General features: G+C 41.4%; 1 protein-coding gene across 4 annotated transcripts in view; it reads right to left on the bottom strand.

Moving 5' to 3' along the window:
• The window catches only part of AK5 (adenylate kinase 5), a 262,870-nt gene that overhangs the window by 72,261 nt on the left and 176,574 nt on the right, over positions 1–14,035 (bottom strand). For all 4 annotated transcript variants that reach the window (XM_040470696.1, XM_040470694.1, XM_040470695.1 and 1 more), the window contains exon 9: positions 3,601–3,643. In XM_040470696.1, coding sequence (XP_040326630.1) covers positions 3,601–3,643 — 43 coding nt within the window. The remainder of the gene's footprint in view (positions 1–3,600; positions 3,644–14,035) is intronic.

Below are 14,035 nucleotides of genomic sequence, written 5' to 3'. Positions count from 1 at the left end.
TCAGTTTCTCCATCTGTAGGGTAAAGGTGTCAGACCCAATGATCTCTAATGTCTCTTTCGGTTCAAATACCTATGATTTTGTGGTTCCCGTAAATAAATGGGCCACAGGAGGAAATGGTCCCCTTTGCCCCTTGGCCAAAATTATGATGTGATTATTGTTGCATGTTTCAGGTTTCTAAAGTAACCCAAAATTCGAAGAGGCCTTGGGTTAAGGGTGAGGTTACTTGAAGAGATGACCACAGCCCCAAACTTGAATTGGGAATGGCTCTGTGAGCTCAGGGTCTCTGGCCTCAGAAAGTGCCCATGGTTATTGCTTGAGCCTGGAAGCAGGGGGTCCTCAAACTAAAAAAAAAATGTTTAGAGTGAGGACCTGAGGACAGGAGAAACAGCAGAACTACCCACGAATGTTTCAGAGAAGAGCAGAAACAAACTCACCCTGGCTTTAAGACCACAGGGCTTTAGTTATGGAGATCAGGCTGCCTGCTGAGTTGTGCCAGGGCAGGGTCACAGAGTTTGGGGGCAGAAGTAGATTAGCTCAGGATGCTCTGCAGTTGACTGTGGGAGTCTGCACAGGCCAGTAAGGGAGGTATTGCTGTATTCTAGAGACCATCTTGAGCAAATGATGGTGAAAAGCTAAAGAAGTAGGCTCTAGAGGGGGTCAGAGGATGCCACCATGTTCAAGTCAATCCTTAGATTGGCTAATTTCTTTTAATTTTTTTAAACATTTATTAATTTTTGAGAGAAAGAGTACACAGTGTGAGTGGGGGAGGGGCAGAGAGAGGGAGAGAGAGAGGGAGACACAGAATCCGAAACAGGCTTTAGGCTCTGAGTTGTCAGCACAGAGCCTGATGCGGGGCTCAAACTCAAGAATGGTGAGATCATGACCTGAGTTGAAGATGGACGCTTAACTGACTGAGCCACCCAGTTGCCCCAAGACTGGATAATTTCTGAGCAGCTTAGTTTAACACCCCCAGGGGTGGTGGTGGGTATGTGGGAGCAGGCTGATTCCACAAAGAACTTTCAGAAGAGTTTCTTTGATGTGCTTAGACAAAGGCCAGACAGAGATTCTAAACCAGTGAGGAGGGTGGGTGTGGAGTGTTATGAACTATGGCTAACAAGAACTAACATTTAAAGTCAAGTTTTTAGAGCACCATGCTGGACAAACAAAATAGATCTGAGACTGGATGCTTCCCTTAGTTGGGCAGATGTGACTGCAGATGGAGCAACTGAAGATAATTTTGAATATTTTATTATTATTAATTTAACCCTTATGCTAAGGGAGCTACTTTTCAAACTGTAATATACACTGAAGAGAGAGTAATATATTAGAATATAGGACATTGTGATTTTTCACTTCATGGAAAATAACACGTGAAGTTTTGAAGTAAAGATTCTAGAGTTCAAAGGTATTTGATGTTTTTGTTGGAACCCCAGGCCCCTGAGCTGTGCGTTTCAGACCCTTGGCTGTGGAAGTTCCTGGAGCTACCCCCACCTTGAGGGGAGACCCAGGATGGAGGGGCCAGACTGGGCAGAGCCAGCCCTAAATTCCCAGTCTAGGTGTAACTCAGGGCTCTTTTCCTGGTTCTGGAGGCAGCTGCTTTTGCTCTTGCTCTGGGTGTGAGTTGACTAAAATGATGGGCAGAATGTGGTTACCTTGAGAGATAGTACAAAGTTTTTATTTCCTATCTTGGTGATACAACTGCAGTTTTTACACTTAAAATTAACAGATAGGAGCCTGACTTACACTTTATATTTTATGTAGATGATAAGTACTTTTGAAAGCGAGATCACTCCTCTGACAGTTATCCAACTTGCTTTTCAGTAAAATTGGGATGCTTTTTTTATATACACAATGCTACCTTTTTGCTGGAATCCACTACTACCTGAGGAAAGGCCCAATTCTGAAGAGAAAATGGGACATGAAGAATTGGGTTTGGGAACAGGAGGGGAAGGAGACAGGGGAGCTAAAATCAGAGGAAAGATGTGAATTTGGGGTTTGGGGAACCATCTGGTTTTCACACTAAGGAATAAAATTTTTTGTTCTTTCTAATCAAAGAGATGCTGCAGTCTCTACAGAATAGTCCACAGTGACTGGAAAAATCCTATGTTATCTGGAGCTTTCTATTAAAGGCACATACATTGGTGCTTTTAACTCATGGACCAGATGGTCATCTCATGTTCTCTAGACTTCCAGCTTCCTTTTATGAAGCTAAGCAACAACTGTTTCTTTTTTTAAATTCCTGTCCAGTTAACGCACAAGGTTATATTGGTTTCAGGTGAACAATATAATGATTCAACAATTCTATACAAAGCTGAGCAACTTTTAATCTATTTGCTATCTAAGAAAGCGACTATGGTTGTTATTGGGTATGGTTGTACCTATGATGGAACATTCATGCAGTGTAGTCATTACAAGTTAAGGTTATGGAGAGTTTGTAATGACTTGGGAACATGCTTATGTTATGATATACACAAAAAGAATGGAGATAATTATTTGTATACACACATGTATTCTCAACTATATAAAAACAGGTACATAGCCAACCCACTGGGATAAAATACACTAGAATATTAACCATGATTATTTAGAGGTCATAAGGTTTTAGATAGCTCATATTTTCTACCCTGAAAACTTTTCCACAATGAATACATATTAATTTTATAGCCAGGAAAAAGGGAAACCTTATTAGGCAATCAATCAATCCCTGTCCAGTTGGGACTGAGTTGATTATTTGCACTTGGTTCATGTTTATGTGCCTTTCCTCATGAATCACCATGATGTCATTTGGTGACTGAGATTTTCACATACTGCTATGGCCATTATCATCAAATGACACTTTATCTATTACCTCATGCTCATGGATCAGTGTAGGATTAGAGCTGGGATTATTTGGAAAGCCGGATCACTTACTTGCATGTGCTCACAGTCAGTACAAACATATTTCCATGAACCATAGTTACAGCAACATTTATTACTGAGTGGACATGTTAGAAGGTACTTTATCTAGGACAATCATGAGCCTTATCTCTTTTGGACAATCTCAAATTCACATAATTTTAGCTATTTTCAGACAGTGAAGGCTGAATTTGCTAGTTGTTATGAGACTTTTAACATGACAACAGTTACAAAGCAGGATAATTTGGGTGTTTCTTAGGTTGCATCCCAACAGCACACTGAAGAATTTTAACTACCATGTAGGAAAAAGACTTCCAATAAATTTGAAGAATGTTAAAGTTAGCCAGCTGTCTTTACTGCAGGACTTATAGGAATCTTGCTATGCTGTTATATGTGTCTCTTCCAAAGGGTAGTGAGTGTTAAATGTTCCCCAAACATATTTTTACGAGAACATTCCATTTTCTCTAAGCATGTCAAGGGTCATGTTCTCTGGGTAGTAAGGAAATGCATCTCTAAGTAAGGTGGCCCTTTGATTCTTGATATGGACTAAAAGGGGAAAGATCCAAAGAGTTCCAATCTTAATTGCGTAGACTGGCTAAGGAAAAACTGCATGCTGTCAGTAGTTTACTGTCTATCAGTTGGTGTTTAATAAAAACGACATGTTCAAAGCTACAACTTTGGTCTGATCAGTAAGGGAAACTCACCTCCCATGGTATCCTCTCCAAATACATTTAACTGGTCATCACCCTGCACATAAAAAATCAAAATATTAGGTGAGAGTACTAACAGGTATTGTGCTAAACTTCTTGCCAATGTACATTAACATACCTAACTTTCCAAACAACTCTATGAAGGAGGCACAATTACTATCCACCTTTTACAGATGAAGAAGCCAATAATTCGAGAAGCAAGTTGCCCAAGGTCATGTAGCAGTGAGGGACAAAACCCAGATTGGAACCTGGGCTGTCTGTCCCAAGAGTTCATGCTGTCTTTGTTGGACTTCCTGGTACAATATCGCACTTCATTTTCTTGGTGCATGACCTATCTGTGATCAGAAAAGCTGATTTGAAGAACACAACACTCTTCAGTGCCCGAAGCTCACTGATGGTTGTAGTTATAGTTGTTTAAAAACAACTTCATGGTTTAAAGCTGGACTTGGCACACTCTCTGTAAAGGGCCACATAGGAAGTGTTTAGCAGTGGGTGCCATATGGTTAACCACTGGCCAATCCCTGAAAACTAAAGCATGAAATAAGGGAGACTGGAATGACCAGCTTTGATTGATGCCTGCCTTTAAATGTTTATTTTATTTTTTAATCAAGCAGCTGCTGCATTTTCCTTACAGAAGAACCAGTGGTAGTTGGAGGGGGGTGGTGAGGGAGTCTAGGATGAAAGTTTATATAAAAAGGCATTTGGTGAGAATTCTAATTTCTACTTATGTCTCCATCCATTCCATTTTCCCACTCCCTCATCCATCATAGGTAACCACTTACAGAAGTTTTTTTTTTTTTTGCATCTTTTTCCCGATACACAAAAAACTTCCAGATATCTATGGATACATTTGAACATAAATATATAATCTGGCATTACCTCCATTTTGTATACAGAAAAAAGTGTACTTATATTACACACGCATATATGTTCATAATATACATACTCATCTATAATGATACTGTTCTTCCCCTTGTATTTTCACTTATCAGTGTATCCTGGAGAACTTTCCATATCAATACAGAATGTTCTCAGTTGTACAGTATTCTATCGTATGGAAGGTAACATAGTTGTTGTTTTTAACTAGTCCTTTATTGATGGACCTTTGAGCTGTTTCCAATCTTGGGTTATTTTGGGAAAAACATGGTGAATAAGCTCATATAAAGGTCATTTCATACACATATATCTGTAGGATAAATTATCAGAGAAGGGGATGTGTGGTCAGACAGTAAATGTATCTATAACTGATAGATTTTGTCAAACTGCTCTCCATTACAGGTTGTGCCATTTTGCAGGGCCAGCCTGTGGCTCATGCTTCACTCCAGCCTCTTGCTTCTAATTTGCTTTGATGTAGGAGTCAGTTAAATGAGGTTGGCTGGTTGTATTAATGCCCCCTTAAGGTAAACTGCCATGAGAGTACTTGTTTGAAATCAGAGCCTTGCCATTCTTTTTTAGAACATATGCCTTCAGGGCAACTTTACTGCTTGTCTTCTTAGATTTCCCTGTGTATCTAGAGCTGTTCCAGGTGAGAGAAGAGTTTTTAATGGAGTGTTCATTCAGGAACACATTTGCATTCATTAACTTCCTTCCATGAATAGGAAAAATGTCAATTATTCCTCAGTGAGCCTATCCCTACTTCTCTTGTTGAAATCATTGCATTTTACAGCATTGCATTTTGGAGTTATTGGGATCATCTAATCCAACCCTGCCATCACCCTCTCCCATTTTACAGATGGGGAAATGGGTGGTCATTGAGGTCATTTGAGGAGCCCATGGCCATGTCATCATGTCCTTAGTGAAGTCAGGGTTAGGATGAGAACCACATCTCCTACCACACAGCATGGTTCCTGGAGATTTAATCCTAGGAGCTTAGCTACCACCATGGATCTGTTAGTGTCATGCCACTGCCTGGCTGGTGCACCCATCTCTCAGCTGTTGCTAAGGGCTCACAGAACACCTTCAACATAGGACAATTCTGGTATAAGTTGTGCCCTAGTGTTCCCCTTGAGATCAGACTGAAGCTGATAGCCACCTGGGGTCACATCCTTGCTCAGCTCCTGCCCCTGCCCTATCTTGCATCTCTCCCCCTGTCCTAAAAGCACTCCCTAATAGCACACTTGCAAAGAATTCCTGCTTGAGGTTTTGCCTCTAGCGAAGCCCACCTGAGACAGGGACCTGTTTGAAGTTATGTTTGCCTAACAAGCATCTACACAGAAAGAGGTTCAGTAGCTTTTGTTGGAAAAGGATTGTTCCATTAGACTCTGCTTATTGCTTGTCACACAGCTATTGAACATATCCAGGTAGTGTTAGGGAGTCTTCTCCCTTAATTTTTAATATCACTGTTGAGTTATAAGACTTACACCCATCTTACAGGCTGAACTGCATCAGATTTTTCTCACACCTAGTTATCATGTTTTAGAAGAGCAATCAAGGTTAATCTGAATTAGTAAAATAATGCACTGTGTTATAAAGGAGCCTATCTCACCTCTATGTGGCTTCTTGAGTCTGACTGGTTTTTATCCATAGCTTTTATTCATAGCCTTCTAGTATGTTTGCCCAACTGCTTCATATGAGCCCCAGCCTTACTTCCAATAAAGCCTTGATAGTGAAAAGGTTTTTGGAGCAGAGTGGTGCTAGGAATGGGGCCCACTGCATTCAATGACATGAAAGCCCAGGTAAATAGGATGTTTGACTGGGGGGTGTTATTTTCCATTGATGCTCAATAAACCTCATGATTCCTATGTGAATTTTTTTTGTAAATAAAATTAATCTGGCATCTTATACACACACACACACACACACACACACACACACACACTAACAACTAATGAAAGGCAAACACTTCTGGTTTTGTTTTGGTGAAAAAGATGCCATAAAGACCCCAGAAGCCCTAAGTCTCATCTCTTTCTTTTCTTTTTATTTATTTATTTTTTTCAACGTTTATTTTATTTTTGGGACAGAGAGAGACAGAGCATGAACAGGGGAGGGGCAGAAAGAGGGAGACATAGAATCGGAAACAGGCTCCAGGCTCCGAGCCATCAGCCCAGAGCCTGACGCGGGGCTCGAACTCACGGACCGCGAGATCGTGACCTGGCTGAAGCCGGACGCTTAACCGACTGCGCCACCCAGGCGCCCCTCATCTCTTTCTTTTCAAGTGCTAAGTGTGTTCTGTATGAAAGGCATTAATTCAGAATGTCAATTATATAAGAAGCAAAATGTCAGACAGGTTTGTTTCAGATACCTAATAATCTGTAGCTGCATCTGCAGTGAGGCATACTTTGAGAAAGTACAACCCATTCACTACCAACTTCCACCCTAGGCACCCATGGGTGCTTCTTGGTGTTACAATCTTTCATTGTGTTGTGCTCCATCTAGTCAGCCTTCTGACACCTGTAAGCCTGAATTGTGAGGTTGAGCTTTGTGGGTATGATGAGGCATAGGTGCCTTTCCACAGTAATAAACTAGGTTTGGGGGGCATAAAGCAGAATACTAAATCTGAACAAACCGACAGAAACGGTACTAATATTGGCACAGATTTTATGTAAGTGCCAATTATGACTCACACATACGAAGCCAAGACACAGACTGCAGTGAGGTAATTAATGCTGGTGAAGATGGGCAAAGCTGCAGAGAAACCATTAACACACAAGAGCAAGTTCAGGTTGCCATATCTTCTTGTGCTATATTTACGATACAATGCTGGTAACTGAAGGGGAGAAATAAAAAAAATCTTGTTGCAGTGACACAGCTAGAACCTCCAGACAGGACTTGTGGCTCTATGGGAAACTGGGTTTGGACTATGGATATGCTTTGGTCTCTATCTCTCATTCTCCAGTCAGGCCAGAGCCATAGGAGAGCAAAAGCGAATTGCATTCAACTTTATTTCCCGGGGTGGATGTGTCGGCAAGGAACTGCTTTTGCAAGGCTGGATTCTGGTATCATTTTTAGGAAGAGCAGCTAGTTGAGGTGCGTATATGTTTTCCTTTAGGATTGTAGCTCCTACTATCACCACCTTATGATATGGGTGTCTTGTCACTCTCAATTCCTTGAACTATTGAAATTTTGGGGGGAGAGATAAAAATAGAGCAACGTAGCCTCCCGGACGGGTTCACCAATCATAAGAAATTATGTTCTTCCACCTGCTTTCATTGCAGCCTGGTGTATGCTCCTGCCTGCAGGACCCGTTCTGTGTGACATTGTCACAAGCAGATCAGGTCCTAATATAAAGTGGACATTGAACTACTGCTATAATCTCACTGGATCCTTGCTGGGAACCTATGCGTGTGGAATGATGCTGCTGAAGTTCTGTGTGTCACTGGATGGGGATGTGCCTGAGCATATCCACTGCTGCCCTCAGGGCCCTGATACCAACCTATGTTTCTTTATCAGCAGTCTCTTACTGGTATCAGAGGTGAGGTCATGGAGTCAGATATTTACGCTGCTCCTCCTTATGTAGATAGTGTTGATGTTTAAAAATCCTTTTGGGACAGGTCATCTGGGTGGCTCAGTTGGTTAAACATCGAACTTTGGCTCAGGTCATGATCTTGCTGTTTGTGGGTTCGAGGCCTGCGTCGGGCTCTGTGCTGACAGATTGGAACTTGGAGCCTGCTTCAGATTCGGTGTCTCCCTCTCTCTCTGCCCACCCTTCCCCCGCCTCATGCTCTGTCTCTCTCTCAAAAATAAATACACATTGGGGCGCCTGGGTGGCGCAGTCGGTTGAGCGTCCGACTTCAGCCAGGTCACGATCTCGCGGTCCCTGAGTTCGAGCCCCGCGTCAGGCTCTGGGCTGATGGCTCGGATCCTGGAGCCTGTTTCCAATTCTGTGTCTCCCTCTCTCTCTGCCCCTCCCCCGTTCATGCTCTGTCTCTCTCTGTCCGAAAAATAAATAAATGTTGAAAAAAAATTAAAAAAAAATAAATACACATTAAAAAAATTAAAAAGTTATTTGAAATTAATAAAAAAATACTTAAAATAAATAAATAAATAAATATCCCTTTGGGGACCACGAAACGAAAGCTCTCCTGGGAAGGAGGTAGTAGGACATTTTTGGGGTATCTTTCTAGTTCTTGTTTGTATTAAACTGTATGTGTATTTCATGGTATAAAAATGTATACAGCTTCAAATGGAATTATTACAAAGAGGTTTTATTTAACAACAGAATATCATAGCTAAGATGATATTTCTTGCCCTAAAATTCACCAAGAAAAGACTACTTTCTTTCTCTGACATTAAGCACAGAGATCAACTTCAAGATTCAAAACAATGGATTTCAAAGAGATTCTCTAGTTTCTGAAATGAATGTGAGGACCAGTCTTTTATAATTTTTTCTGACCTCCCCGAATACTAAGCAATTCTCAAAGAATCATGGACCATGAAATGCTAGCATGAGGATTTTCCTAGGTTTCTATTTAAATTGATCTAAGGCCTCCCTCGCTGGTTCTAAGAAGCAACAACAGGAAGGTGGGGATGGGTTTGAGGCACAAAATGTTTTGTAGTTCTCAGAAGTGGTCATCTTCATTGAGAAGCAGAATCTTAACAGGAAGAAATAATAATTAAAAAAAAAACCCAACCCAAACAATACGAGGCTATTTCCCCATCTCATAACCTGAAAATGAAACTTTGCGAAGCTTTTTTGTTAAAAAACAAAAACAGCAAACACCTTGAGTAAACAACTAAATTTTTTTCAAGTTTACTTATTATTTTTGAGAGTGAGAGAGACAGAGACAGAGACAGAGACAGAGTGTGAGCAGGGGAGGGGCAGACAGCGAGGGAGACACAGAATCTGAAGCAGGATCCAGGCTCTGAGCTGTCAGCACAGAGCCTAGTGCAGGGCTTGAATCCATGAACCGTGTGATCATGACCTGAGCCGAAATTGGATGCCTAACTGACTGAGCCACCCAGGTGCCCCCTGAGCAAACAATTTTAAAAAACGGTTATTGGAACTGCTATTTGCTAGTGTTCAGAGTGTTTTTAACCTGCATGATGTCATCCAATCCTCAGAAAGACACTAGGAGATGGGCAAGTTTGAGATTTCCTATTGTTCAGATGAGGAAACAGGCTCAGCAAGCTATGTGACTGTGCAGGGTGCCCCAGCTAGTGCGCTTGCCTGGTTCCCATGCCTGGGTCCTGATGCCTCTCCTGCAGCCCCTGATGGAGCATGACAATCCGTCTGTGTGTGATGTGGAGCACAGAGTGTAACGAGTAACTACACTACACCAGCGAAGTGAATGCTCATGGTGTCTTATGAATAGGAAGGAAGGTGGATTCCTTTGCTAAAAGAGGGACGGAAGCCACATCATGCCAACCAAATGATGTGAAAGTGAAATTCTCAAGTTTACTGGTTAGCTGTGAATGTAGTTTTAAGATTCCTCGGATCTTCAGCAGGAGAGTATTGGAAAACAGAAACGTAACTGCATTTTATCAGCAGGAAGAAGGGAGACTGGTCCTTGAGAAGCACTTTGAGTGTTTACAGTTCTTTTCTAAAGCATGTTTTCATTTAAAGTAATGGGCAATTTGGAAAAAAAGTATGGGGAGTGGTGTGTAATTTAGTTACACCCAAGAATTTATTTTACGGCAAGTCTCATTTCTCTCTCACTGAAGTATACACAATTAGAGGCCTTCTTGCTGTGGTAGCACTTGTATAATTGAGTAAACAGGGATAAAAAAATATAGGGGATGCTAGGCTAACCTTTTCCTAGTCTTATTAAATTGTAGGTTCTCTACATGAACTACTTTAAATAGTGGTTTACAGATCTGGCTCTCTAGGAGGAATGTTTTTCTTCTTTTATATATAAATCAAAATGTTGCTGTCTCTAATAAAAAATTTATTTTAAAGGTTTTTTAAAATGTTTTTTATTTATTGAGAGAGAGAAAGAGAAAGAGCATGAGTCAGGGAGGGGCAGAGAGAGGGAGAAAGAGAATCCCAAGCAGGCTCCACTCTGTTAGCACAGAGCCTGACAAGGGGCTCAATCTTACAAACCATGAGATCATTACCTGAGCTGAAGTCAAGAATCGGACACTTAACCTACTGAGACACCCAGGCGCCCCTCTAATAAAACTTTTAAAGAAAATATTTTCCTGATGTTTTCCTACAACTTCCTGTTTTCACCCCACTGCTAGAAGACAATGTAAGACACACTTTAATCTTGTCTTCACAAGCCAAATGCAGCATGTGGTTAAGCAGGGTTTTGTCAGGCTCAAAGGACCCTTTGATGACTCCTCCTCAATTCCTCTGAGTCCTTCCCTCATCATGGGTGTATCCCAATGCCTTTCTCTTCAGTCTGAAGCACTTCTTGGTTATCACTATGACAGATGCACCAAGCAGCTTCCCATGGACCACCCTTAAATCCAGAGTCCAGCTCTGACCTTGCCCCACGTCTCTCACTTTCATTATTCCTCAACTTGAATGTCCGTGTCCAACTCCCGGAGGTTCTAGAGGGTAAGGTTGAATGGGCAGTGAGGTGGGGTTAGTTGGTGGTTGTGGGACATAGAGCAAAGGAGGAACTAACAATGACATCCAGGTTGGAGGTGTGAATCAAAGAGGCAGGTCAAAAGAGGTGTTCTTCCCACTAGAAACAACCTGTAGACCTGAGTTGAGGAGGAATGAGATCTTGCTGGAACCTTGATTTTAGCTGAGTGAAATCTATTTTGGATTTTTGACTTCCAGAACTGTAAGATAATACATTTGTGTTATTTTTATCCATGAAGTTTGTGGTAATTTGTTAGGGCAACAACAGGGAATTAACTCAAGCTACTCCTATATGCTGGGAATGGGTCTAGATGCTGGAAAAGTAACAGTGAACAAATGGTTTTGACTCACTGAATATATTAGGTATTTGAGCATGTGCTAAAACAAAGGGTTGTAAATGATTTTTATCCATGGGGGCTTTTGTTCAAACAGAATCTCATATGGAAGCCTAATATCTATTTTTTTTTTTAATTTTTTTTTCAACGTTTATTTATTTTTGGGACAGAGAGAGACAGAGCATGAACGGGGGAGGGGCAGAGAGAGAGGGAGACACAGAATCGGAAACAGGCTCCAGGCTCCGAGCCATCCGTCCAGAGCCCGACGCGGGGCTCGAACTCACGGACCGCGAGATCCTGACCTGGCTGAAGTCGGACGCTTAACCGACTGCGCCACCCAGGCGCCCCTGGAAGCCTAATATCTAAAAGAGAAGAATGGAACTACTATTGGTGGGAGTGGAGTAGGTGGTTCCAGAACACTGCCAGGACCACCCCCTCTGCCCCCCTCCCTGACCCCCATTGGCAGACTCTCTTAGATGTCTACCCAATAGCCCACTCTCTTGCAGGCACAGCCACCTGCCTCGTCAGATGCCAAAGATGGCCGATCCTTGCTTTCCCATCCTCTGCATTATGGGCATAGGGTTTTGACCAAATCTGGGCCAGCAGGATGTGAAAAGCAAGTCTCTGGGCTTCAGAGGACAGAGTTCCTATTAAAAAGAAAGAGGGACAAACATGGGGAGGATCAGCTTCACTCATCCATTCTATTTTTGCAAATGATCATGTGAGGACCAGATGCTTGGAGCTGCCCTTGCTGCCTCGAGACCTTGAAGGGAGGCAATGCTCACAGACTGAAGGGGGCAACAGTCTGGGAAAGAGGGAAGCAGTCTGGCCCTGTGTGACTATCACAGGACCAGCCCTGGTCCATCTACCTCCAGACTGTGGTTAAGGGAGAAAACAACATTTAAAATTGTTTAACCCAATTTTAGTTAGGTTACCAGCAGGTGCAAGGAACTTCACTGAATCCTGTTGAACTTATCCACAACTGTAAAATCCTTTCTTGGGTAAAAAAAAAAAAAAAAAAAAAAAAAAAAAAAAAAAAAAAAAGGCTCAAATATACAGAATGTCACTTTTTGCCTATACATGAAGGCACTTACTAGTATTCCAATAAATGAGTTATTAAAGGTTAAGACTATTTGCAATCCAAACCTAAAATCAGCATGTTTTTAGAGCTTTTGGAGGATTCCAATTCAGTATTCTAAAAATCTGGCTGCTATACAAGGTCCGGAAATGTTCGGTGCTAAAGACGACGTAAGACACACTTTGTTCCTGTCTTTGTATGCCAAATGCAGTGCAGTTGTCAAGCAGGGCTTAACACGTGCTAAAACTGGCAATCTTACAGTTTTCAGGAAGGATGCTTTCTTGCTGCTGTTTTTGTTTTTCATTATAAATTATGATCACTTAATCTTCATTAATGTTGATTTATTTTGTTGTGGGTTGTTTACTTAATGCTGGCCTGTGTGTTGGTATTTATTTGCACTGACCATCTTTGGGGATAGACTGTAAGATGTGCAAGTCTGAGGGTTCACAGACGAGCCTCCAGATTACTCTACACAGTTACAGAAGTTGAGTCTCTACACATCCCAACATGCTGATGCAATAAAAGTTGGTGCTGTCACAGTTGTTTGTTCCAGGGAAAAGTGCGAACAGGTGAAGTAAGCAGGCAGTTGAGACAATTGAACAAAAAAGGCATTTCAGTGCATTCTAAACCCAGAAATAGTATTTCTATCATTTTATTATATTGGCTATAATAATAATAACTACACTTATTGGGTATTATCTCATGTAATTTCTTCATTAGCGGCCTACTGAAGGAGGTGCTGTCATCCCCATTATACATATTTGAAGCTCTGTTTTAGGGATTGTGGAAATCTGCCTGTGTATTGGAGCTAAAAAACCGTGTGAGCTGGGATTCGAATTCAGTTCTGTCTGAGCCCAAAACTTGAGCATCAACTTAAAAAAATATATGACTTACAAATGTGCCATTAATTAAGAAAATTCAAAATCATGAAAAGTTATGGGGATTGGATTATGTTTGTGTCCATCAGGTGCTTTTTCCCCTGCAAATGCAAAAGCTATTTTGGAATTACCACATATAGACTAAGATATTTGTCAAGTAATTATTTGGTATTGAGAATAATTTTTACCAATATATATTGATCCTAAAAAAACAGTTAAATTCAATTTCCAGTCCTGTGCCTCAAATATGTGTTGCCTTCTTTTTTCTTGTATGCAGTAGGTGCTCAAGAGTTGCTGGCAAAGGGGAAGCATCATTTGCTGAGCTCCTTCCAGGCACTACAACTGATGCTTTCACAGAAATCTCATTATTCTTATGCAAATACCATGAGGTAGGCTTTACTATCCCCCAGTTGTAAGTAAGAAGATTAAGGGCTCTGAATTTGTAGTTTTACCTGCCATAACAAATGGGAAAAGGCATACTGGTGGTTACAAAAAAAGGTTTGATGTTTGTTCTTTCCTGTACCATTGCATCAAACAGTCTGTGACAGATTAATGGCAACTGTGGCCTCAAATTTTCACTCTTCTTTGCATGCATGCCCCTTACAAGGTCATTTTGTATACACCCTCATCAAGAAGGGAGTCTGTTCTCCCACCTTTGACCTGGGACAGT

Source organism: Herpailurus yagouaroundi, unplaced genomic scaffold, assembly GCF_014898765.1.
Source record: "Herpailurus yagouaroundi ecotype Mexico unplaced genomic scaffold, PumYag 77, whole genome shotgun sequence".
NCBI lineage: Eukaryota > Metazoa > Chordata > Mammalia > Carnivora > Felidae > Herpailurus > Herpailurus yagouaroundi.
The sequence above is the reverse complement of the archived record's forward strand: the minus strand, read 5'-3'. Positions and strand labels throughout refer to the sequence as shown.